The sequence below is a fragment of the Condylostylus longicornis genome, unplaced genomic scaffold, assembly GCF_029603195.1.
Source record: "Condylostylus longicornis isolate FDR11 unplaced genomic scaffold, ASM2960319v2 ptg000135l, whole genome shotgun sequence".
NCBI lineage: Eukaryota > Metazoa > Arthropoda > Insecta > Diptera > Dolichopodidae > Condylostylus > Condylostylus longicornis.
Genome location: NW_026578103.1, coordinates 2909583 through 2937113, shown reverse-complemented (window position 1 = coordinate 2937113; position 27531 = coordinate 2909583). Strand labels below are relative to the sequence as shown.

Genomic DNA, 27531 nt, shown 5'->3' with positions numbered 1-27531 from the left:
AAAAAAAAAAGAAAAATAAGAAAATAAAACAAATTTTATCTTTGTATTACACGAATCTACATTTAATACATTTAAAAAACCCGAATGCTTTCACATATATTAAATACTTTCATTGTGTGTACCTAAAAAGGGAGCCCAACCCGGGGAACGAGAGTTTATCCACCCGAACGTATAACTAAATTTCGTTGAAACGAATGGTATCAAATTGCGCCATATAAAAAGGAACATTACCGGTTCTGTTGTTCAGAACGGCTCTCGAACGCGTAAGTGATGCTTGTTTTCGCATATACATTTTTTGTCTAAAAATAACGAAAAAAAAATTAAAAAAATATTTCAAATCATTTTTGGTACGAAAGAGTGGATTAAAACTTCACCCACCTACTTCAGCTATACATTCAATAAAAGTGAACATTAAAATTTTTAATGAACAAAAAAAATTAAACAAAAAAAAAGAAAAAAAAAGAAAATTAAAAAAATCAATAAGGATTAATTTTCTGGGTTCAATTAATGGATTAATATTTTGAGAAAGAATTGCAATAAAAGGAAAAAAGAAAAATAATTTAAAATTTATAATTAACTTTTTTTTAATTATACTTTAAAAGTGATTAAGATTTTAATATAAATAAAATAAATTCAAATTTAATTAATAAATACTGATATTGTTTTTTTTTGTAAAAAGAACGGACTGTTTTAAAAATTTTAAAAAATAAAAAAAAAATAAATACAAAAAAGTATAGAAATTAAATTTAAATCACAAATATTTATTTTTTTTCTATATTTTTTATTTTTACCAAATTTAATTTTGTTGCATAACAACTATTTCGTTCCATTATATTATATGAACTTTGATAATCACTTTGATTTGACTCATAATAATCGCAATTGATTGAAATAGAACAAATAAAAACTGAACAATTAAACCACAAAATAAAATTAAATATTAAATTAAGTGATCATTTTTAAAATTTAAATTTTGGAATTTAAAAAAAAAATATTTGATACGAATTTGTACATTGTATTAATACTTATATATTTTTGTATTCATATATAATACAAAATAAAGTGTTCCTTATGTGCTTTTTTATTACTTTATGAAAATTTTTAGTATTTGAAATAATTTTCTATTTTTACCATCGAAATATTTCCTTTACACACATATTTAGTATATACTTTCTCTTCTAATATTGGAAACATATACAAGCGTTCAACTGCAACAAACTGTAATAGTGGAACAAACATACACATTAATAATTAGAAATTTTCAAATTAAGAATTGAAATATGTTGACTAATACACACACAATATCACTTATATGTTCACATATGAAAATTAAAAAAAAAATCAAAGGAAGGAAAAAAAAAGAATTTAAAAATATCTAGTTACACTTTAAAAACAAAAAAAATTTAAATCGTACCAAAAATAGATCGCAATAAAAAAAATTAAAAGAAAAGCAAAAAAAAACTAAAATTCTGTGGTTTAAAAAAAAAAATTTTTTTGAAAATCTAAAAAATTATTTTTTTTTTATTTTAAATTTTATTTTTTTTTTGCTTAATTTTCCTTTTTTAATTTTTTAATTTTAGTAAAATAAATTCCAGAATATTCAAATAAAAAACAAACTTAATAGCAATAAAAATAATAATTTTTATTTATTTTTTTTAACATTTTTAGGGAAGCTATTTCGGGCTTTAAAAATAAAATAAGAAATATTAATTGACCTGTCTGTAGCCCTCTCGAATATATTTAATTGAAAACACAATATGCCTAAACCACAACCACAAGACGAAGATGCTGACCCAACCCCATATCTTTTCGTCTCTTTGGAACAGAGAAGAATTGATCAATCTAAGCCTTACGATTCAAAGAAATCATGTTGGGTACCAGACGAAAAAGAAGGCTACCTATTAGGTGAAATTAAGGCTACCAAAGGAGACATTGTCTCTGTTGGCCTCCCAGGAGGAGAGGTAATATAATATGAAATAAAATAAAGGAATATGCAAAAGTAAAATTAAATGAATAAAATGCGAAATAATATACAAAAATCGCAAATTTTTATTATTATCTCTTATGTAATAGATAATAGTAATAATTTATTATTCATTTAATTACTTCAAATATTTATAGCTTATAAAAATGAAAACATTCTTCTAGAATAACAGTAAAATTATATTAAAAACAAATACTTATACACATTTTTTATATATATTTATAATACACATATATAATACATTAAACATAATATAAAATAAAAATTATATAAAAATTTTGCTTTGAAATGCAAAATATTCCACTTAACAAAATTCATTTTAAAACAAAAACAATAATTGCGGCGTAGTACTTTGCTTGTTTCGAAAAAGATTTTTTTATTTTTTTTTTAATTTTTGATGTAAAATGCTCAAAATTTAATGAATGTTCAAATGCGAATTTAAAAATATCTCGCTATATTACATAACCTATATATGAATAATATTTAAATGTTGTCTAAAATTGTAATGGAATGAAAAACAAACTAGATTTAAGTTTTTCGCCAACAGAAATCAAAAGATATTGAAATAAATAATTAATATATAAATTTCGAATAAAAGATATGCGCTTAACTTTTTGCCTTAATTAAAACGAATGCTCTGCTGCAAACGAAAAAGAAAAAAAAATTAATATCAAAGTGGCCATTAACTTAACTTTAGAACTAAAATAATTTGCTTTATCTATCTTCTATGCAAATATTTTCCAAAGAAAAAAATTAATATGCATAATTAAGATTTACAATATTATAATGTAGAAAACAGAAGAATAATACTCAATTTGGAATTTATATATGGTTCATGTCAAATTAAACGTAAATTATTAGATTAAAACTGTTATATTATTCTATTATATTTTCTATAACATAAAATATTGAAAATCTGATACAAATTGCCTTATTAATTTAATGAATTAAAGAAAATTTATTCGAAACATATATTTTAATACATATATGAATTATAATTAAATTATTATATATTTTCTTTTTTTACAATTGCAAAAAATTGAATATAAAAACCATAATTTAGACAAAAAATTTTAAACAAAATCAACTTAGTCAAGTTAACCCCCCGAAATTCGAAAAAGTGGAAGATATGTCTGATTTGACTTATCTTAGCGACGCCTCAGTACTACATAATTTAAAGCAACGATACTACTCGAAATTAATTTATGTAAGTTAAAAAATGCCAACAAATATTAATTAGATTTTTTTTCTCTTTTTCTTTTTTACACTTTATAAATTATGTACGAAAACAAAAAATTGACTGAAAATGACTGACAAATTTACGAACATAATAATATAAAATATAGACAAAAGATTTCAAAAAAGATCTTGTCACACAAGTCAATCCTCCAAAGTATGAGAAAACCGAAGATATGTCTAATTTGACATATTTAAACGATGCCTCTGTACTTCATAACTTGAAGCAGAGATACTACAATAAACTTATTTACGTAAGTATTTCGTTTGCTAATTTGTTTCATTTTATTTTTTTTTCGTCAATTTTTGATTTTTTATGTGCTTTATATACTCTTTCATAAACGTTAGTTTCAAATTTTCAAAATTTTCTAAAACAAACAAACATACAAAATGTTTATAACATTTAAAAATCATTTTGGCTAATCAAAATTTATTTAAAATTGTACATTTTTTTAAAACCTTAAAAATTTTTTTCCTCGTTAACTAAATTTATCATATAAAAGCTAAACTAAACATTATTAACAATTACTTGAAAACATTTTTAATCATACAACAATAAAAACTCATAACTCATAACAAAAATGCTTACATTACTTATAAGGAACCAACAAATCGGCCAGAAACGCCGAAATCCGGACCTTATGAGGTAAAATAACAAACAAAACTCAAACAGGATTATAGCAAATACAAAAATGCAGTAAACATAAGCGTTATTATGTGTCATATAATTTAATTTGGTTTTCTTGTGTTATAAGGTGACTTTTATGTTTAAATTGAATAAAAAATGTATGTATTTGTATTTATAAGAAGATAACAGTAGATTTTTTGAATTGAATTTTATTTATCTGTTCTTACATTTTGTGTAAAGAAATAAAAAACAGACAAGACTTTTTTCTTATACGCAAATTGTGTTTTTTCTTAATTTTTTACAAAACAAAAAACAAAATTTTCAATATTTTTATAAAAAGCAAAAATTTCTTACATTTATGTATATTAAATGTTCTAATATGAATTTTTTCGCATTTTTTCATATATACAGACTTATTCTGGTCTTTTCTGTATCGCTATCAATCCATACAAACGTTTCCCCGTATACACTAACCGCTGTGCTAAAATGTACCGTGGTAAACGTCGTAATGAAATGCCACCACATATTTTCGCCATTTCTGACGGTGCCTACGTTGAAATGTTAACAAATCATCAAAATCAATCTATGTTGATTACTGGTGAATCTGGTGCTGGTAAGACTGAGAACACGAAAAAAGTAATTGCGTATTTCGCCACCGTTGGCGCTTCAACCAAAAAAGATGCAGCTGCTGAAAAGAAGGGTTCACTTGAAGATCAAGTCGTACAAACTAACCCTGTACTTGAAGCTTTTGGTAACGCTAAGACCGTCCGTAACGATAACTCTTCTCGTTTCGTAAGTAAAATTTTAAACTTAATAAATTTTAATTCTTTTTATGATTTTTGTTATAGAAGTAAGACTAAAATTTTTTTTCTATTTCATTACAACTAAAATAGGGTAAATTCATCCGTATTCATTTCGGCCCAACTGGTAAACTTGCTGGTGCTGATATTGAAACTTGTAAGTTTTAATTTATTTTCAAACATATTATTGCAGATTCGATAATATATAATCAATGAAAATTATAGTTTAAATATTATATATTGATCACATGCCTATTTTGTTTATTAATAAAATACAGATCTATTAGAAAAGGCTCGTGTCATTTCTCAACAATCTTTGGAACGGTCATACCACATTTTCTACCAAATTATGTCCGGCTCTGTAGCTGGAGTTAAAGGTATATTTTATATGATTTACTCTTAATTTTCATAATATCATTTTCAGTTCATTAGAAATATATTTACATTGCCATAAAAATTTTTTAATCGTATATGGAAAAAACAAATTTTTTTAATATTACATTTTTATTAAATTTTTTACTTTTCAAAATTATTTAAATTATTTTTAATTTTTTTATCGGAACTTTATTCATTATATCTAATTTGAACTCAAAATTGAAACAAAACAAAAAAAATTAAACAAAATTATCAACAAACGAAAAAATTACAATATGAAACCAGACTCTTGTTGTCTGACAGACAACATTATGGATTATTACAATATTTCACAAGGCCAGATCACAATTCCAAATTATGATGATGCCGAGGAATTTCAATACACCGACGTAATCAAACTTTTTTGATTCTATTCCCTTTTTTAAATAATAATGCTTATTATTGAATTCGTCGGATCAATTGTCATTGAAATTGGAAAAAATTTGTATACGAACAGCAATAATAATTTTTATTATTTATTTTATATAAAAAGACATCAATCACTATTGTTCTATTGCATTCAATAATAAGTGTATTAAGTATCTTTAGAATAAAATCATAATATTTTCAAATTTTTTTGTAATTGTATTAAAATATGAACTTAATACAATTTTTTTGGATCTCCCGCACGTCTACATACGTTTCTCTTTCAGTATTATTGTATGTTGAAACATACAAACAAATATGATTATGTTCCCGTAGTACGATAGTTCAAAGTCCGAAAGTTTTTGATTTTAGTATATTTATTAGTAGAAAAATTTAGTAGAAGTATTAATTCAGATTAAGGAAACTCGTTTATTTAATTGTATTAGGTCTGAATTTATAATACAATCTTATGTTGATAATTCCTTCCATTCCCAGTTATGTTTGTGTTTTTTTTCGTCCCTCTAATTTTTCTAAACTATATGTGTATATACAGAAATATACTATATATATATATATATATATATCGTTACATTAAGCTATTGAAATTGTGTATTTATTTTAAGACTTATTTACAATTTCACTAAACGAATGACATTACGTCAAATTCATACATGTAGTAATGAAAAAAATATGAAAGGAAGTTAAACGTTTTTTTAATATTTTTTTTTAATTGTACCTACATATATAAAACTAGTTATGTACAATTTTCATCAAAATCATGTATAACATATGGAAAATATGTTAATTCAAAATCTACTCGATATACATTGCAACACATATCGAGATTTTGAGATTTTTTTTATTAAAACCTTCTTTTTATACAGTTAATGCATTCCAAAAATAAAATTATACAAATATAATTTATTTTGTCACATTTTGTACCTTTTTACTAATACTTTGTACTTATAATACGTAGAGGCTTGTTTGCTCTCGAACGACATCTATGATTACAGAATTGTATCACAAGGCAAAACAACTATTCCTAGTGTAGATGATGGTGAAGAATTCACTTTGACTGATGTAATTAATATAGAAATGATTGTTTTTATTAATTCTCTGTTTGCTTTTCACTTTTGTTAAAACACAAAAAGAATTGTTTGAAATTTTTTTCAAAAAAAAAAGTTATAAACTTTTGGGAATATTTTGCATTTGATATGACAATGTAAAATTTCCAGTAGAATTGAATTTGTTTCTTTGTTCATTTTACTGTTTCGTTTGTTTCGTCATCAATTCATTTGTTGAAAATTTTTAAACTTTTTTATTACATATTATTTTTTTTTATTTTATTTTACCACGTTTTATATATGTATATACCAAAACAAAAACCTTATATATAACAAGGAATTGGTATTCATTAAAAAACATAATTTTTTATTTTTGTTTACACGTCATAATTTACATTTAATTACATTTTCAGTTTTTATTTGTAATATTCATAAAATTTATTAATAATTATTTATAAAATATACTTAATATCAAAGTTGATCGTTGATATTAAAATTTGTGATTGTATTTTATTTTTCATTTGGTTTTGTACACACATTAAAAAAAATGCATACAAATATTTTGAAAATACGTACACATAAATACGCACAAACAGAATATTGTATGTTAACAAACGATGTTCACGACTATCGTATTGTATCACAAGGTGTTACAACTGTTCCTAGTATTAATGATGCCGAGGAGTTCGAAATTACTGAAGTATTTTGTTTGTTTATTTGTTTTTCTTGTTTTTTTTTTTCATTTGACAATAATGTAATTGTGTTTTGTAAAATTTTTATTTATGCTTTTATTATAATTATATGCTCCCATTTTGTTTTTAACTTTATTTAAATTATTTTGCTGCTTTCAATCATATTATTATATAGTATTTATTATTATTTGCTTATATATTGAATATTTAAATATCAAAATTATAGCTTTTTATATTTTTATTATGTATATGTAAATCAAATATAACAATCCTTTGATAAATGATAATTAATTCACGCAATAAATTTAAAAAAATTACCTAGAATTAATTTTAATTAATTAAAATGAAAATAAAAAAAAACCATTTATGATTTCTTTAAATTTAAATCGCTATCTATGAAAATAAATATCTAATAATTGTAAATAAAATTAGAAAACACCCTATATGTATATATAAATTAGCTTCAACCTTCATAATAATAGACTAATTGAAGGTTATGTTTTTAAATTTTATTATTTTAACTTTTTACTATAACTTTTTCTATGTTTATTTTTAAATATTATATACTCCTGAAGTCTGAATTATGTTCGTCCAACAAAAATCTTCGACTTTGGATATTAAAGGTTTTTTCGTTTACTCAGAATATTAAACATATAATTGGAATGATCAAAATTAAAAAAAAAAAACAAAAATTTTTGCATACACAAATAGATTCATATGTAGAAAACAAAATATATATAACAATAAAAAATTTTTAAGTACACATTTCGGTTTAAATAAACACTTAGTAAAACAAAATAGTTTGAAAAAAAAACGTGGAAAAAATATTAAAAATTTTGTATTTTATTGTATTTAATACTTAATTTAGCAATGTGTTTCCTTTCTGACAACATCTACGATTACGTAAATGTATCACAAGGTAAAGTTACAATTCCAAATATGGATGACGGCGAGGAATTTGCACTTACAGATGTAAGTTTAAGAATTTCATTCAAAAAAAAAAGTTATGTCTGTATGTTTTCAAAAATGTGTAATGTGTCGTACATAAGGATATTATGAAATGTTTTAGCATATAAAAATCATACAAATTTTATGTATTGAACACATTATATAAACATGTTTTCTTAAAAAAAAAAAAACAATAAAAAACATAGATACATAATCAATGTACATACACATAATTACTTTTATAGATTGAATAACAAAACAAACAAAAAGAAAACTGTCTGAAACAGTATTTTAATAAACGAACATGTAAAATATTACTTTTAAGTTGAAATTTACAGAAAAAAAGATCAACAGGTACAAAGACAATTACCCTCCACATCTTTATGCTGGAATATGATGCACTCATACCTTATGTATTCTAGCAATTTTTTTTTTGCTTTTATAGTCTTACTTTAAGTCAGACTTTTTAATTTACATTTGTATACACAAAATTTATATTCTTCTAAACAACTCTATTGTTAAGTAAAAACAAAAAAAGAATGAAAACATATTAAACTAAGTAAGGATGCATCATGCATTTGAGTACGTAAAAATAATTTTATATTATTGAAACCAGAGAATTAAATTTTGTAAAATTTCTTAATATTAATATACACTGTAAATATTTTTATATAAGCAATTTTTATTAATAAAAAATCTTATTTAAAAATATCATTATAATAAAATATCAATACGAAAATATAAAATTAATAATAGAAAATATTTAAAATGCGCTCTTTAATTTAATATAATGCTTAAGCATATACAAAATTTTGTGTTTATTTTCATTGCAATTTCAATTGTTTTTTATGTTTAACATTGAAATAATAAACAGTAAAATTATGATACTAATTATAATATTTTCCTTTATATTTTCTATATATTTACAAATATATGTATATACATACATATATGTACATATAGCAAGCCTTTGATGTCTTGGGTTTCACCAAAGAAGAAAAAGAAAATGTATACAAAATCACCGCCGCTGTCATGCACATGGGTGGTATGAAATTCAAACAAAGAGGTCGCGAAGAACAGGCTGAAGCTGATGGTACAGATGATGGTGAACGTGTTGCCAAATTATTGGGTTGTGACACAGCACAACTTTACACTAACTTATTGAAACCCCGTATTAAAGTCGGTACAGAATTCGTCACACAAGGTCGTAATGTTGTACAAGTCAATAACTCAGTTGGTGCTTTATGTAAGGGTACCTTTGATCGTCTCTTCAAATGGTTGGTCAAAAAATGTAACGAAACTTTGGACACAAAACAAAAACGTCAACATTTCATTGGTGTACTGGATATTGCTGGTTTCGAAATTTTCGATGTAAGATTTATTCGATTGAATGTTTATTCAGAGTCGAAATTTTCGATTATGAATAAACATTCAAATTTTTATTAACAAGGGAACATATTTTAAACATAAACCGTACAGATGCGAATACCTACTTATTGGAATATCGAATTTTTTATACATTATTATATTGGAATACAAATTTATGTACATTTTATATGTATGGGAATTTGTTAAATCAGCAGTTCTACGTAATTTTGTTTTTTTACGAAATAACTTTCTTTTTTTCTAATAATAGATGAAGAAAATGAAATTGCATCGCAAATTATTCAAAAAAGAAAAACAAAAAATTTTTGGCAAATTCCATTTCATGACGTGCAATTTTATTTTGCATAAGTGCATAATTTATAATTAACTTAATTTTGGATGTATTTTTCTTCAATGTAATATTATGGTATTTACTTCCGCGCAAGATTAATTAATTATTTTTTATTTTGTTTATATTTTGTCCTTCTAAAATCTTTAAAAATCTAAAATTAAATTTTTTAAATATTCTTCTTCCGTGTACAGAATTTTCTGGTTTATGTTGATAAACAAAAAAATTTCCACATACATATACGATGTAGTTTAAATTTTTCAATTGGAAATTTCTTACTGCATAAAAAAATCAAACAACAAAAACACTAAAAACTATGAAAAAAAATTAAATTATTTTTCTTTAATTTCATCCCCATTCCATAAAATTTTAATTCATTTCCAAAAAAAATATTGATTTTATACACAAAAAATAATAAAAAAAAATAATGAAAAATCTTTAGTACAACGGCTTTGAACAATTGTGTATCAACTTTACCAATGAGAAATTGCAACAATTCTTTAACCATCACATGTTTGTATTGGAACAAGAAGAATACAAAAAAGAAGGTATTAATTGGGATTTCATTGATTTTGGTATGGACTTGTTGGCCTGTATTGATCTTATTGAAAAGGTATTTTTACGGATCTCAATGATTCGCATTAGTAATCATCTGTCATAATGGATTATGTGTTGGGTGAAATTTCTTTGTTTTCCTATTGATATTACATCTATACATATATAGAATAATATCTACTCTATATATACATGCGTATTATAAGACCGAACAAAAGATCGATACCATCATTTTGAAAATATTTTTCCCTTGTATACTATGTCCGTATATTCACAAAATTAACTAAAATATACGGAAAATCCTAATTTTTAGAATAAATACTAGAATTCAACGTTAAATAAAAGGCATATAAAAAAATATGTTCTAACAAAAACATTTTGTAACAAACCCTTTTTTCTTTAAAACAAAAACTAATTTTCCATCCCACAGTATAACGGTTTCGAACAATTGTGTATCAATTTCACTAACGAAAAATTGCAACAATTCTTCAATCATCACATGTTCGTCTTAGAACAAGAAGAATACCAACGTGAAGGTATTGAATGGACCTTCATTGATTTTGGCATGGATCTTCAACAATGTATTGAATTGATTGAAAAGGTAAAACCATTTAGAAATTGGTAACCTTTCAATAAAATTGCTGCACTGTAAATTCAAAAAAAAAAGTTTTACACTTTTTTTAATATTAAAAATTTTTTAATTTAATTTTTTCAGCTTATTCAAAGTAATAACTCCTTCATATCTTTCTTCATTTAACAATATTTATTAACTAACAGCGTTAAACTGATGCATATTTATAAGCAGTGCGTATTTAGTTAACAAGTAAAAACCACCTAATTTTTGTTAATCACTTTTATGTTTTTTATTCTAAAAATAATAATTTTTCAATTCTTTGAAATATCAATTTTATTAATTTCAATATTTTTATACCTTTATTTTTGTAATCAAAAATAAAAAATTTAAATAACTACAGCCTATGGGTATCTTGTCCATCCTTGAAGAAGAATCTATGTTCCCGAAAGCTACTGATCAAACTTTCACTGAAAAATTGAACTCAACTCACTTGGGTAAATCAGCACCCTTCCAAAAACCAAAACCACCAAAGCCAGGTCAACAAGCTGCTCACTTTGCCATTGGCCATTATGCTGGTGTTGTAGCCTATAATATCACCGGTTGGTTGGAAAAGAACAAGGATCCCTTGAACGACACTGTTGTCGACCAATTCAAAAAATCATCCAACAAATTGTTGATAGAAATCTTCGCTGATCATCCAGGTCAATCTGGTGGTCAAGATACTGGTGGTAAAGGTGGTCGTGGTAAGAAAGGTGGTGGTTTCGCTACTGTATCTTCAGCCTACAGAGAACAATTGAATAATTTGATGACAACTTTGAGATCAACACAACCTCACTTTGTACGTTGTATCATTCCAAATGAATTGAAACAACCCGGTGTCATTGATTCACACTTGGTAATGCATCAATTGACCTGTAACGGTGTACTTGAAGGTATCCGTATTTGTCGTAAAGGTTTCCCCAACAGAATGGTATACCCAGACTTCAAATTGCGGTAAGTATTTATTATTGTTATTATACATAGTATTTATAATACAATATCAAATTCATATTATGATAGTATCATAGATACATGAATATAAGAAAAGGGAATTCAATTTTTAAATTTAATGGAATCAAGGAATATTATAAAACTTTTTTAGGAATATTTAATTCTTCTCATCAATATACAATCAAAATTGAAACAATTTATTTCATTTATCGCAATTTATTTTCTTTTAAATACATTTAAAAAGTAAATTAATATTTTAAAACTAATTCTTTATTATTATTCGTTAATTTTTTCGATACAATTTTTAATGTCAATTATGAATATATAGTTACATGATTTTGGCGCCTGCAATTATGACAGCTGAAAAAAATCCTAAAAATGCAGCTGCTAAATGTCTTGAATCTGTTGGTTTGGATCCTGATAATTACCGTATTGGACATACTAAGGCAGGCCATTAAATTTTAGTTTTTATTATAATGATTCCAATAGTAATCCTTATTCCTAGTTTAAATATTACAAAACAAAGTATTACCATAATTTTTTATTTATTTTCATTACATTTTGTATTCTTTTACCTTTAACTGTATTTTATCTACATTTGAATTTTAAATTAATTATTGGAATTAAGTAATTAAAACATGAAATAAAATACAGTTTTTGTTTTGATTCCCAATAGTGAAACTTAATGTGAATGCAATCAAAAAATATTCATGATATTTTTTTACACAAAATCCCTTGCACGTTGTAGTTTAATACCTACACATCCAATATTGTTTTTTCTTTTAAAACGTTGGGACTAGTAGAAAAGTAATTAATCTATTTATTTGTTAAGTAAACATGTTTTATACAATATATATACATATATATATATACATTTCACACTATATGTATACCGATATTATACGTAATATATAAAAATTTTTTTTTAAATAATTAATATTTAAATTCTACAAATACTTGGAAAAATGATATTAGAAAATATAAAAATAATTGAAATACTCATATGATATGAGAAGAAGAAACTTACATATGTAATTGGTTTAATTTAGTTTTATTTTTTTTTTTAATTAAAGTTTCAATGTAGTTTGAGTATATAAATTTATAATTATTGCACAAAATATTTTTTAGTGTATTGATAAAAACAAATTAGTCTTTTGAATCTAATGTTAATTAAAATTTTATTTAGAAAAATATTTTAATTTTTAAATTCGAAATTAAAAAAAATACTTGATATATGAATTAATTGTTTTATGTGAGTTTCGAAAAAATTTCGTTATGGTTTCTTTTACATTTTATTAAATATATTCATCATCTAGGTACAAAATCCTTAACCCTAAAGCAGTTACTGCAACACCTGATCCCAAGAAATGTGCCCCACTCATTTTGGAAAACACCAATCTCGATTCAGATCTTTATCGTATGGGTAACACAAAGGCATGATATATTTTTTCAATACAATTTAAATTTTCTGTGTATACTGCAAAAACAAAAAAAAAATGTACATATTGCGCGGCGCAGCTAAGGCTATATTTTATTTCAATGCTGAAATATTTCTCTTAATTATATAATTTTTTTTTTTATTTTTTTTTATGTAAATTTTCTCTATATGTTTTATACGAGTACACACAATATTAAATATATATTTTACAATTAATTTCTTTTAATGATAATGATTCTATAATTTTAATTTTATTGTATAATATTCTGTATAAAGATTGAGATTGGGGGAAAAGAATGATAAATATATGTTTTTTTTTAATCAACAATTTAAAACTGATACGTAAAGTTGTTGAATTATGCGAAAATTCATATACAAAAAAACTAACATTAAACAACCAACCTTATAAAACTTGTTGGATAATTTATTTTGGAATAAGAAATATTAATATTAAATTAGAAAAAAACTCTAAATAAATTAGAGAAATTATTTTATAAGGCTCACATAATAATTTCATATAAATCATGGAATCCCTTTAAAAAACAGGGACACTTTTTATTATAATTCAAAATTAACCAAATTATTTTAGAGTTAATTAGAAATTAAGGCAATAAAACACAATATAGATTATATAATGACACATTATGACATCTGTCATTTATATTTGTCATATACATATTCAAATTTTACTTCACTGCAATATGTATATGCAAATATTTATATATACATATATACATGTAAAAAGACAGTAACCTTTTTTTTATATATGTATATTTTTTTTTAAATATTAATTACACACTGTTTTGTTTATTGTTTTTATTTATATATATATACACAAATACACAATTTTATCGTTTAATAATTGATTACACAATATACAAATTAATTATTTTTATTTCAAAATTTTTTAATTAAATACCAACATACTAATAACTCGTTGATTTGTAACAAAATTTTTTTGTGAATATTATAACAAAAAAAAAAACAGATACAAAATTCTTTGCGTTAAAGAACTTGCAAAACATGAACCAGTTAAACCTGATAAAGCGGCACAAATTATACTCGATTCTATAAGCTTGCCCGATGACACATACCGTTTGGGTAAAACAAAGGTATAACACACACTACTAACCTTAATTAATTAATAAATTAATTAATAAAAGAAAAACAAATAATTGGGAAAACAAAATTTTATACACATACACGCTAACAAAGCATTAATATATAAAATTATTACACTTAACCATCAACATACATAATACAAATATATATATATAGTAAATTGTGTATTACGATAAGAAACTAACCTTAAATATTTCAAAATATTGTTGTTAATTTTTACTGGTTTTAATTTTTAATTTATTTCTACCTTTTTTTTTGGTTTTTTGAATATTTTTACGTACATTTATAAGTACACTTTTATTAATTGTTTTCATTGTGATTTATTTTCTTCCTATACTTATTCACCTTTTTGTAACTGTTTACCTTAGAAATAAAGTTTTCTTTATTTTTTATTCAATGTTTCTGCAAAATTCGATTCATTTGATATTAAAAATTTCAAGTTGCAATTTATACAAATATAAGTTCATTTTATACAAATATTAAGCATTTATTAATTTAATTTCGAAATCTTAACAATTTTAATATCTAATGAATCGAACGCTTACCAAAAAAAACAAAATTTAATTTGCTATTTACTTTTATTCGACATTTTTTTTATATTTATACTCGTATTAATAAAAAATTTTTTTATTATATTTGTTTTTTAATAACTTTCCGAATTTTATGCGCACATATATATTTTTATATATGCATGTACATCGAATTTTTACTACAAACACACATAAAATTTAAACGCAAAAAATAGGTATTCTTCAGAGCTGGTGTCTTGGGTCAGATGGAAGAATTGCGTGATGAACGCTTAGGTAAAATTATGTCATGGATGCAAGCTTGGGCTCGTGGTTACTTGGCCCGTAAAGGATTCAAGAAATTACAAGAACAACGTATTGCCTTACAAGTTGTACAAAGAAACTTGCGCAAATACCTTCAATTACGTACATGGCCATGGTGGAAATTGTGGCAAAAAGTTAAACCTCTTCTTAACGTCACACGTGTTGAAGATGAAATTGCCGTAAGTATATAATACAGTTACACATAGATTACACATATGTATATTTCTATAATTATATTATATAATATAAATTACATAAATGATATACGTATAAATATAAATTAAATTCAAGAAAATATTTTTAAATGGTATTTCAAATACCTTTTCGTATTTCTTAATTATTTTCGAATTTCACATTTTAATTTATATTTATTTTTATTTATTATTATTGAGGTACATGAGTATGTATACAAGCCATGAGTTCTTGAATTTATTTTATATATATGTATACCTAAACATAATATTATTTATTTTCTTCCTATCATAATACAAAGATGAAAGATCTTCAGCAGAAAATATTATGCGACAGCAGAGTGTTAAAAAAAAAATATTTTACTTTTGAATAATTTTTTTTTATTTTGAAAGGAAAATATTAATATCTGAACTTAATTGCGAAATTCTCCATGCCGGTTATCGATAAGCTTTTCATTATGATTTATTTATAGTTTTCATTTCTTTTGCTTCTTGATATGAATATAGATAGGAATGTTCATTAAAACAAACTTATATACATATATTTGTTATTATTCATGTGTATTATTAGTACGTAATATGAATTATCTTTCAAATTATTCACAAAAAAATTGTTTTACATTGTCCTTGATTGATTTGTTGATTTTTCTTGACTTGGATACCAACAACATGAAAATTTCTAATAGACTCATTTGCACATTCATAATTAATTTTTTTTTAATATTTTTAATATAAATATTTAAATATCTTTTTTTTTAATTTTGACTCCTACTCATTAAAGAGGCAAATCTACTTATACATATACATGCAGAAAAATTTAATATATTTTTAATTTGCTATTTTTATTATTTTTTTTTTGCTTTCTACTTAAAATGTTTATTTTTATATCCTAAATCACCGATAATATATTCGAATATCAATTTTATTCGAAAATTATAAATATGCACTTTCAAAAAAAGATTAATAATGCGAAAAGATTTAGAAACAATCCAAAAAAAATTCAATTCCAATTTTTATGATATTTTGATCACTAAAAATAAAAATAAATGAAATTAGAAAATTTATTTTAATTATGTGTCACTTACACCTGAAAAAATATAAAGATCAGAAACAGAATTTTATATTTATATATACAATTTATTACATACATAGGTACAAGGAAAAACGAAATATTAAAAAAATTTCACCTGATTTAAAAAAAAATGTTTTGCCTTTAAAACTTTTTGATCCCACTTCATATTTTTACATTATTTCTTGTATAAAATCGTACCTTATTTTGATACATAAAATAATAAATTATTATAGGAAAAAGTATTTAAGTGGGGATATTAAAAAGTTCTCATTTTTTAAATTTTTCCTTTTTGTTTTTTTTTTCGTTTTTATTTCTATGATTCAAACAATTTTACCAATACTTACGAAATGCCAAATGAAAATTGAGTGGGAATGATAATAATTTTCAATTATGAATATTTAATAAATAAAAAATTTATAATGAAAATTTTTAGGAGTAGGGCGAAAAATTTCCTATAATTAAATAAAGTGAAAATGTATTAAATTATTCCTCTATTTCTGGATATTAATATAAATTATGGTTATTAAATATAGATTTGATTTGGGAGGGATGATTATTTATGATAGTTCTAAACGATTTGATACGAAATATTGGAATGGATTCATTTTAGAATCACTAATCGTAACATCAAAGTCCTGAAGTATATATAGAAATTTCATTTGAATTTTCGGTTTTTTTTTAATTATTCGGCTTTCAGTTCTTTCGTTTTGCAAATAAAATTGCAAACATTGAAAATAAAATTTAGTTTTGTTTTTATTTTGATACAATCCTGATTAAAAAATTTAAATTATTTTTTAAATTAAAATCGAATTATCGGGATTGATAAAAGAAAAGAAAAAAAAATAAAGAACAGAATAAAAGTATTTTAAATATTAAACGAACGATTAGTTATTGAAATTTTTAATATACTAAACATACAAAACGAAAAATAATAACTAAAAAAACCTACAAAAATGGATGCGGAAGCCGAAACTAAAGCTGTTGATGATTCTAAAGCTGCCGGTAAGGGTAAGAAAAAGAAAGAGGCAAAAAAAGATACTGCACCTGAAGCAGCGTCTCCACCACAAAATGGAGAAACAGGGCCAGCAAATCCTGAACCTGCACCAGCTGCTGAGCCTGGTCCACCTGAAAATCCAACTGAACCAAAACCTGATGCACCTGCTGTGCCTGCCGCACCTGCTGAAGATCTATCTGATATTGCTGTCGCACAATCAATGATCTTAAATGATTCTGATGATATTCATTCTAAATTTCAGAGACTTGAAGAGAAAGCTAAGAAAGCTGAAGAAGCTTTTGCTAAAGAAGAAAAAGTAAGAAAAGAATTGGAAGCTGTAAATGCTAAATTATTGGCAGAAAAGAACGCTCTTTTGGATTCTTTGGCTGGTGAAAAAGGTTCAATCCAAGAATTCCAAGAAAAAACCGCTAAATTACAAGCACAAAAGAGTGATTTAGAAAACCAACTTCGCGTAAGTATTAAAGAAGAACTTTGGTAAATTGAAAAACAAACAAATTCAGAATGCATGACGTATTTAAAAACACACTAGTGTATCATTAGTGCAAAATTTAATTTAAGTAACAAATATAAAAATAATTTTGTTTTCGTTTGTGCATAAGGCACATGGCAATGTATTCTGCAATTTTAATATTCGTTTAAAATGCAAACAAATTTTAAATAATGAGTTAAAAAATTACAAGTGAATATAAATAATTTTTTTTTAATTTTAATAGGACATTCAAGATCGTTTGTCACAAGAGGAAGATGCCCGCAATCAATTATTCCAACAAAAGAAGAAAGCCGATCAAGAAATCTCAGGACTCAAGAAAGACATTGAAGATATGGAATTGGCTGTACAAAAGGCTGAACAAGATAAAGCCACAAAAGATCATCAAATCCGCAATTTGAACGATGAAATCGCTCACCAAGACGAACTCATCAACAAATTGAATAAAGAAAAGAAAATGCAAGGTGAAACAAACCAAAAAACTGGTGAAGAATTACAAGCAGCCGAAGATAAAATCAACCACCTTAACAAAGTTAAAGCTAAATTAGAACAAACACTCGACGAATTAGAAGATTCTTTAGAACGTGAAAAGAAATTACGTGGTGATGTTGAAAAATCAAAAAGAAAAGTAGAAGGTGATCTTAAATTGACACAAGAGGCTGTATCAGACTTAGAACGTAACAAAAAAGAGTTGGAACAAACAATTCAACGTAAAGATAAGGAAATTTCATCATTGACTGCCAAATTAGAAGATGAACAATCAGTTGTTGGTAAATCACAAAAACAAGTTAAAGAATTACAATCAAGAATTGAAGAACTCGAAGAAGAAGTTGAAGCTGAACGCCAAGCACGTGCTAAAGCTGAAAAACAAAGAGCTGATTTGGCCCGTGAATTGGAGGAATTGGGTGAACGTCTTGAAGAAGCTGGTGGTGCAACCTCAGCTCAAATTGAACTTAATAAGAAACGTGAAGCTGAACTTAGCAAGCTTAGACGTGACTTAGAAGAAGCCAACATTCAACATGAAGCTACATTAGCTAACCTCCGCAAGAAACACAATGATGCTGTTGCTGAAATGGCTGAACAAGTTGATCAACTCAATAAATTGAAGGCTAAGTAAGTTGATTTTTTATTTACTCTCTTTTTTCATTTCATATGTATATATACATATATTTATTATATATAATATAAAATATATTTTATAATTTACATCATTAATATTTTAATAAATATTTTATTATTATGATATAATTATGCATAATAAAATATTTATATCAGACAAATATAACAAACCTGCATTATATACATAATAATTATGTACATAATGTAAATGATGTGTACACACTTATGTACATTCAACATGTGTACTGAAAATTGTTTTTTCGAAAAAATAAAAACGTTTCGATTTGGGATGAATAGTGTTCAAATGATCAGTAGAAAAATTCTAAATATTTTTTTGGAATGTTGCCAAATAGCAATAAGAAAACTTTAATTTTAAATTAAGCGTGTAGGTATATATACAAAAATAATAATAATTTTGTTTTTTTTTTTTATTTCGCTTAATATATACATACGTATATATAATTAAATATTTTCAATTACATAAAATTTAAATATTGTCATACATTTTCAATTAAATTTTTGAAAATTTGAAAATATTTCACATTTTAAAAAAAAAATGAATCACCTAGCTAACATGAAAAATTTCAAATAATTTTTGTTATATTTTTTATATACAAACATAAAAATAAAACTTTAGATCTATGATCTCACCATCATACGAAGGCTCTTTACGAATTTCTATTTACACCTTACGAATGAATTTTAAAAACTGAATAAAAAATCACATAAACACAAACAGCATATCTAGAACATAATTTCAATTTAAAAATAGATTCAGCTTATTTTAGAACTTTTTTAAAAAAAGTGTAAAAACAAAATTATCTGAAAAAAAATGAATGAAAAAATAAATTTTGTAACTTAAAAGTTAGGTCACATATAGTTGGTTTTGGTAACTTTATTATTAACTTTCTTTTTTTATATACTTATTCGAAATCAAAATTTTGTTACTTTAGATAAATGCATTTAATTAAATATAATTTATTAATTTTACATATAATAAAGAGCTGAACATGATCGCCAAAGTGCACATAATGAGCTTAATCAAACACGCGGAGTTTGCGACCAACTTGCGCGTGATAAGGTAAAGTGAATCGTTGAATTATTGTATCAAAAAAACCATATTTTGTCATATATGGAATCATGACAATTTGGTTCAACTGTGATGTCCTTTGTCTCAAATAATTTATACGTTTATTTTAAAAGTGTTTCTTGCAATAAATATACACATAAAACGTACACAAAAAAATATATATACAAACTACAGAAATACAAGAAGTGTCGAATAATTTTTTAATCAATTTTAATTGTCTTAAATGTATACTTACAACGCACAATGTTGTTGATCATCCCAACATTTGAATAAAACAAAATTAAAAATTCAAAAACGACTTTAATAATATGTAACATTTTTTTTATTTCTTTATTTAATTAATAATTTTTAATACACCCAATTATTGTATCTAATATTTTGAAACACAATTTACTCTTAGGGCTGAAAAGGAGAAGGCCCAATACTTTGGTGAATTAAATGACCTCAGAGCTAGTGTTGACCACCTTGGCAACGAAAAGGTATTTATTTTTATCATGATTTTGCCAAGCAATGCGAGATCAAGTTATAAATATGAAAAAAAGCTAAGCTGTAAAAATAAATAAATGCTTATAGATTTATGCTTTTTTTAAATTCATTTTGACAATATGTATAAAAAAATATATATATACAAAAAAACAAAAAAATAATTATGTATGTATATGAAAGATGTTATCAAGGACCAATGGCTTCAGCACAGCTCAGTAATTTAAAAAACACTCCTGTAAATATAACAAAACATAAAAAAAACATTCACTGTATGCCAGCACTAGACTTGCTAACTTTTTTGTGTCTGCTTTTAATAATTATGTTGAAAATACTTCAGATAATAAAAATAAAAATAAAACTAATATAAAATATTTTTAATTATAAAATGACAGGCTGCACAAGAAAAGATTGCTAAACAATTACAACATCAATTGAATGAAGCTACAGGTAAATTGGATGAAACCAATAGAACCCTCAACGACTTCGATGCCGCCAAGAAGAAACTTTCAATTGAAAATTCAGATCTTCTCCGTCAATTGGAAGAAGCTGAATCACAGGTTTCACAATTATCTAAAGTTAAGATTTCACTTACAACACAATTGGAAGACACCAAACGTTTGGCTGATGAAGAAGCTCGTGAACGTGCTACACTCTTAGGTAAATTCCGTAATTTAGAACACGACTTAGACAACTTGAGAGAACAAGTTGAAGAAGAAGCTGAAGGTAAAGCTGATTTACAAAGACAACTCAGCAAAGCTAACGCTGAAGCTCAAGTATGGAGATCAAAATACGAATCAGATGGTGTTGCACGCTCAGAAGAATTAGAAGAAGCTAAGAGAAAACTTCAAGCTCGTTTAGCTGAAGCTGAAGAAACAATTGAATCATTGAATCAAAAATGTGTTGCTCTTGAAAAGACTAAACAACGTTTAACAACTGAAGTTGAAGATCTTCAACTCGAAGTCGACCGTGCTAATGCCATTGCCAATGCTGCTGAAAAGAAACAAAAAGCCTTCGACAAAATTATTGGCGAATGGAAACTTAAAGTTGATGATTTAGCTGCTGAATTAGATGCCTCACAAAAAGAATGCCGTAATTATTCCACTGAATTATTCCGTCTTAAGGGTGCATATGAAGAAGGTCAAGAACAATTAGAAGCCGTACGCCGTGAAAACAAGAACTTAGCCGATGAAGTTAAAGACTTATTAGACCAAATTGGTGAAGGTGGCCGTAACATTCATGAAATTGAAAAAGCAAGAAAACGCTTAGAAGCCGAAAAAGATGAACTCCAAGCAGCTCTTGAAGAAGCTGAAGCTGCTTTAGAACAAGAAGAAAACAAAGTATTGCGTGCTCAATTAGAATTGTCACAAGTCAGACAAGAAATTGACAGACGTATCCAAGAGAAAGAAGAAGAATTCGAAAATACACGCAAGAATCACCAACGTGCCTTGGACTCCATGCAAGCTTCATTAGAAGCTGAAGCTAAAGGAAAAGCTGAAGCTTTACGTATGAAGAAGAAGTTGGAAGCCGATATCAATGAATTGGAAATCGCCTTGGATCATGCTAACAAGGTAATTAATAAAAATAAAAAAAATAGTATTTTTTACGGTACAAACGGGTTTAGCAATAAAAAATTTCTCATGATTCATGTCTATATACACAAACACATAAAGCAAGCGTTACGAAAAGAAATTAATGTTTCTAAATTAAGAAGCATTTCATATCCTTCAATATTTTTTCAAACCCATTAAGTTCGCACTGTTTCTAAAAATAAATTATTATATGTACACATTGAAAGAAAAAAAACAAAAAAACAGCTGCATACATACAAAAATATAAAGATATGTATGAAAATATTTTTCGTGCAAATGATTATTGAAATTATTTGGGTCATATAAATTTAATATTGAAATTTAAAATAGATAGAAACATGTGCAACATTATTGCAAATTACATTTTTGAAAAAGAATTAGAAAAAACAAATAATGAAATATTTTGAAATTAAATTTATTTTGATTAAAAAATTTGGCATTAAAATAATATAAAAATATTTTTATATAAAATTAGGCCAACGCTGAAGCTCAAAAGAACATTAAACGTTACCAACAACAACTCAAAGACTTACAAACCGCATTGGAAGAAGAACAACGTGCTCGTGATGATGCCCGTGAACAGTTAGGTATTTCAGAACGTCGTGCTAATGCTCTCCAAAATGAGCTCGAAGAATCTCGTACACTCCTTGAACAAGCCGATCGTGGACGCAGACAAGCTGAACAAGAATTGGCTGATGCCCATGAACAACTTAACGAAATTGCAGCACAAAATGCTTCAATTTCAGCTGCCAAGAGGAAGTTGGAATCAGAATTACAAACCCTTCATGCTGATTTAGATGAATTGTTGAATGAAGCTAAGAATTCAGAAGAAAAAGCCAAGAAAGCCATGGTTGATGCTGCCAGATTAGCTGATGAACTCCGTGCTGAACAAGATCATGCCCAAACACAAGAGAAACTTAGAAAAGCTCTTGAACAACAAATCAAAGAATTGCAAGTTAGGTTAGATGAAGCTGAGGCTAATGCCCTTAAAGGTGGCAAGAAGGCTATCCAAAAATTAGAGCAACGTGTACGTGAATTAGAAAATGAATTAGACGGTGAACAAAGAAGACACGCTGATGCCCAAAAGAATCTCCGCAAATCAGAACGTCGCGTCAAAGAATTGACCTTCCAATCTGAAGAAGACCGTAAGAATCATGAACGTATGCAAGACTTAGTTGACAAATTACAACAAAAGATCAAGACATACAAGAGGCAAATAGAGGAAGCTGAAGAAATTGCAGCACTTAACTTAGCTAAATTCCGCAAAGCTCAACAAGAACTTGAAGAGGCTGAAGAACGTGCTGACATGGCCGAACAAGCAATTAGCAAATTTCGTGCAAAAGGTAGAGCCGGTTCAATAGGCAGAGGTGCCAGTCCTGCAGTAAGTATTTGAAAATGCTCTTTTTTGTTTTATTTACAATCAAATTTTTTTAATATGTATATATGTATATAGAAGCTCATACTACTTTCCTTTTTTTATATTTATGCATGTATATACATATATAAATATGCTGATCTTTACATATATATATATGTATATATATATATTTAAGTAGTATTTTATATAATATATATATATATATATATAATACATTACTTTATATATGGATAAAACGTGCTGTTTTATACAATTTATACATATAAATTGAATAAAATAGTCATAACTATATATTCACACTGTATTAATCAAAAATTATAATTAAATTAAATCAGAAATAAATTTTAATTAGGCAGCGACGCCTAAAGCCACCAAAAAGAGTGGAGCGCTGGAGCAATAAAAATACCATAGCTTGTAAGTGCTAAGACCCAAAAATATAAAATGAGAAATCTGTCCGTATTGTGTTTTCGTTTCGTCTTGTTACCATTTTATTGTTAGTTACCATCATTTTATTGTTCCTCACATATACAAAATTATATTTGATATTTTGATTCATTTTTAAACAGCATGCAATTCAAAAATAAAAAATGAAATTCAATAAATTAACCAAATATTATTGGAAATAATTATTGAATATAATAAGTTCGAAAAACAATTTACACTATTAAAATTATTATATGGGTTTTACAATATTATGTATTTGCTGCAGTGATAATCATACATATGTAATGTAGCAATAACAATATTCTGAATTCTAGACACTGAAAAAAATTTCTAAAAAAAATAATGTTGCGTTGTTCAAAATTTCGTGTTTGATATTTTCTTATAAATTGGTTTTTATAATTACACAATATATTATTAAAATATTGTTAATAAATATAGTTTTGTTAAATAACAATAATAATTTAGCGATTAATATTTCTATGTAAAATAAATATTTTAATAATAATTACGGTTAACTCTTTGCCTTATTTACTTTTAATCAACATAATGTTGAAACATACACACACTCATAATAAAAACCGATATATAAAAATATCATTTATTATTTGATTTTTTTTAAATTTCAACATAATATTGTTAAATTTTTTTAAAATGAATACTTTTAAAAAACAAAGTTTATTCAAAGTATATTTTATTCGACAATTACTCGATGAACTTCTTGAAATAATACCTGAGAGAATTGCATGTTCTATTATGGAAATCCCGGTGTGCTGAAATTTTAAAAATATATATTTCTATAGATATATGTAATATACTGATTTATTAAATGATTTTATAGTAATTTAACGTAATTAGCAATTGAAAACTGAGAGTTACCAAAAATGAATGATAATTTTACACTCTTAATTTTCAATTGCCAATTTATAAAAGAATCCTTAAATTAAAAGCACAAAAAAATCAAATTTGTTCTAAATCATACAAATTTACACATTATAATTATATGTGGTGGGTTGAAATTAATCCTAATTTTATAAGTAATAAACTATGCTCAGTTTTTTCACAAAAATATAAATCAGTAACAAATTTTGTTTTTTACCTTTACAGCCTCGGGCATCAGTTCGGCCCCAACTTGATGGAATGGCTTTCCCTCCAAGATTTGACCTTGCTCCCGAAATCGAATTTTAGATAAAAAAAAAAGTTATTATTTTTAATTGCCATTTTTTTTTAAATAATTCTTTATTCAAAATGGATATTGCCGATGAAAAACGTTAAATTTAGCCATTTTCCGATAAGAAGAATAGTTAAGTTAAAAAAAATTAAAACAAAAAAAAATCTAAAAACCATCACCATGAAATGAATATACAGCGTCCATAATTAAAATTTAATTTTAACTCAAATACTGTAAATTCTTCATATTATAATTTAATGTAACTTCTATATAATTTATAAATGTTTATTATAAATTTTTTTGATAAATCGATAAAAAATCATTTTATTATAATGAAAAAAAAATTATATACAAAATAAAAGTGAAAAGTTTATGTAAGCGAAATTAAAAAATTTGTTTTATTTACAATTCACATTTTTTTTTTAATACAGGTATTAAAAATCATCTAAAGACAATTAAGATAGGCGGACCCAAAGTCGTCAGACCTATCAATAATGGGGGACTTTAACCCAAACTAAAACGCACTTGGAGTGTCAGAAACTTCCAAAACTAGTCAAACTGACTGGCTATTAGTTTTGCTCTATCGCGTTTTTGTTTCCACTTTCTGTGAAGGAAGACTGTCTTAACACTTCAGTCTTTCTCGTCTCGTTCGCTTGAGTCTTTTCGTCCTCATCCTCTCTCCTATAAGTCGAAAACATTTACATACTGTTCCAAACGCACTCTATGTTCCATGACACAGTTTCTTGTTCTTCTGTAGCATGGAGCCAATTTAAATCTACAACGTGGGAAACAATAGTTTTCTCTATATTTGTCACCGCATTCTAATGCAATTTCGGTAGGTTTGCTAAATTTTTGGTTTTTGAAATTTACATGTACAGATTCATTTTCATTTAGCTTTATTTTCCAATTATTTGTCCATTTACTTATATTGCTACTTGCTCCTTGCAACTTTTTTGTTGATTCTTCAACATTAAATCCTGTTGCCAATATTGCTATTTCATCCTCGTAAATCCGGCAAATCACTTGTATAAAGAATATATAACATAGGATCCAGAATAGGACTGCCAGTAGAATGATAGGAACATCCCAACCCGAATAGCTTTCCTAAATTCTCTGCCTTTAGTTAAGGTCATTCTGGAACGCCAATCCATATGTTTGGCATTTTAGTCACCTCCCTCCCAGTAAAAATCTATTTCCACCTGCGCAAAGGAGATCCCTAAAAATATATTTTTCTTGTGTTACATTGCGGTAGATCATATACTGAACCAACATTGGAGTTCCGCATGGTTCAATTTTAACCAAGTTGAACTTTCTCCGTCTTTATTTTAGATTATTTATTATGCTTTATGGTTTTCTTAATTAAAATAGCACTACCCCCTCTTGAATGGCTACCAGGGTGGGTTCTTCAACCTTCAAATCCTTCCATTACACAGCATTCATTAACATTCAAATCCTTCCCCAAGCGTGTTTCAACAGACATACATCGATATTTCTATCTCTAAGAAAAACCTCCAATTCGTGCTTTCTACTTGCAACACCATTAGCGTTCCACATACCAATACGTATTTTGCTTACTGACATTTTTCAGATGTCGCTTTTGGGTTGCCAGATATACCTTAGTATATCTATTCTCCATAATAGTTAATCTCATTTCGTCAATTTTTTGTATGTCTTGCATCATTTACATTATGCTACTGACAATTTGCTTAGGTTTTTGCATTATTTCTTCAATTTTTATGACCTTTTATCTTAATTATCTTCTGCAACTTTGGAAGCCACTTGTGAGTGAAAAATTATAAACTTTTACAAATAACAAACTTTGCAATTAAAATTTACAAAGAGTCTGCCCCTGATAAAACTAACGAACTTGATATTAGAAAATTTATTAATTCCCGTTTGGCACAATTATTTAAATAAATAAAAGTTATATTGACACAATTTGAAGATTAAAAAAGAAGATACAAAGTTTTGCCCTGCATATTCCTTTTCTTGCATGTATGTATATAATATGTATTGCACGAAACAAAAAAATTATAAAATAAATGCACTTTTTTGTTATGCATTAAATGCAAAATAAGTTTTTTCGTGCACTATGGAGGTTGGCAAATAATTTTCTAATTGTTTTTGTACAGTCATA

At 25.6% G+C, this 27531-nt stretch overlaps 1 protein-coding gene across 12 annotated transcripts; it reads left to right on the top strand.

Moving 5' to 3' along the window:
• Positions 1-244: 244 nt before the first annotated feature.
• Positions 245-25606, top strand: LOC129614985 (myosin heavy chain, muscle). Of its 12 annotated transcripts, none has more exons than XR_008697422.1 (19): positions 245-263; positions 1669-1961; positions 3331-3474; positions 4260-4640; positions 4742-4805; positions 4927-5025; positions 8053-8156; positions 9096-9503; positions 10289-10459; positions 11376-11968; positions 12294-12411; positions 15271-15534; positions 17875-18084; positions 18347-19233; positions 20242-20320; positions 21208-22383; positions 22880-23785; positions 24118-24196; positions 25331-25451. XR_008697422.1 is itself a non-coding variant. In XM_055530004.1 (19 exons), the coding sequence occupies exons 2-18, from the start codon at positions 1758-1760 to the stop codon at positions 24180-24182; spliced, it is 5856 nt and encodes a 1951-aa protein (XP_055385979.1). In that variant the 5' UTR covers positions 245-263; positions 1669-1757; the 3' UTR covers positions 24183-24196; positions 25331-25606. The 12 variants fall into 12 exon arrangements, 11 of the variants coding, with proteins under 11 accessions (XP_055385979.1, XP_055385977.1, XP_055385971.1 ...); XM_055530004.1 differs by having other exon boundaries at positions 24135-24196; positions 25331-25606; XM_055530002.1 differs by lacking the exons at positions 10289-10459; positions 12294-12411; positions 24118-24196 and adding exons at positions 10832-11002; positions 13282-13399 and having other exon boundaries at positions 25331-25606.
• The last annotated feature ends 1925 nt before the right edge of the window (positions 25607-27531 follow it).

Coding starts and splice junctions, on each gene's coding strand:
- LOC129614985 (XM_055530002.1), top strand. CDS start 1,758: ATGCCTAAACCACAACCACAAGACGAAGATGCTGACCCAACCCCATAT. Junction 3,475..4,259: donor ACTACAATAAACTTATTTAC/GTAAGTATTTCG, acceptor TCATATATACAG/ACTTATTCTGGTCTTTTCTG. Junction 11,003..11,375: donor GTATTGAATTGATTGAAAAG/GTAAAACCATTT, acceptor AAATAACTACAG/CCTATGGGTATCTTGTCCAT.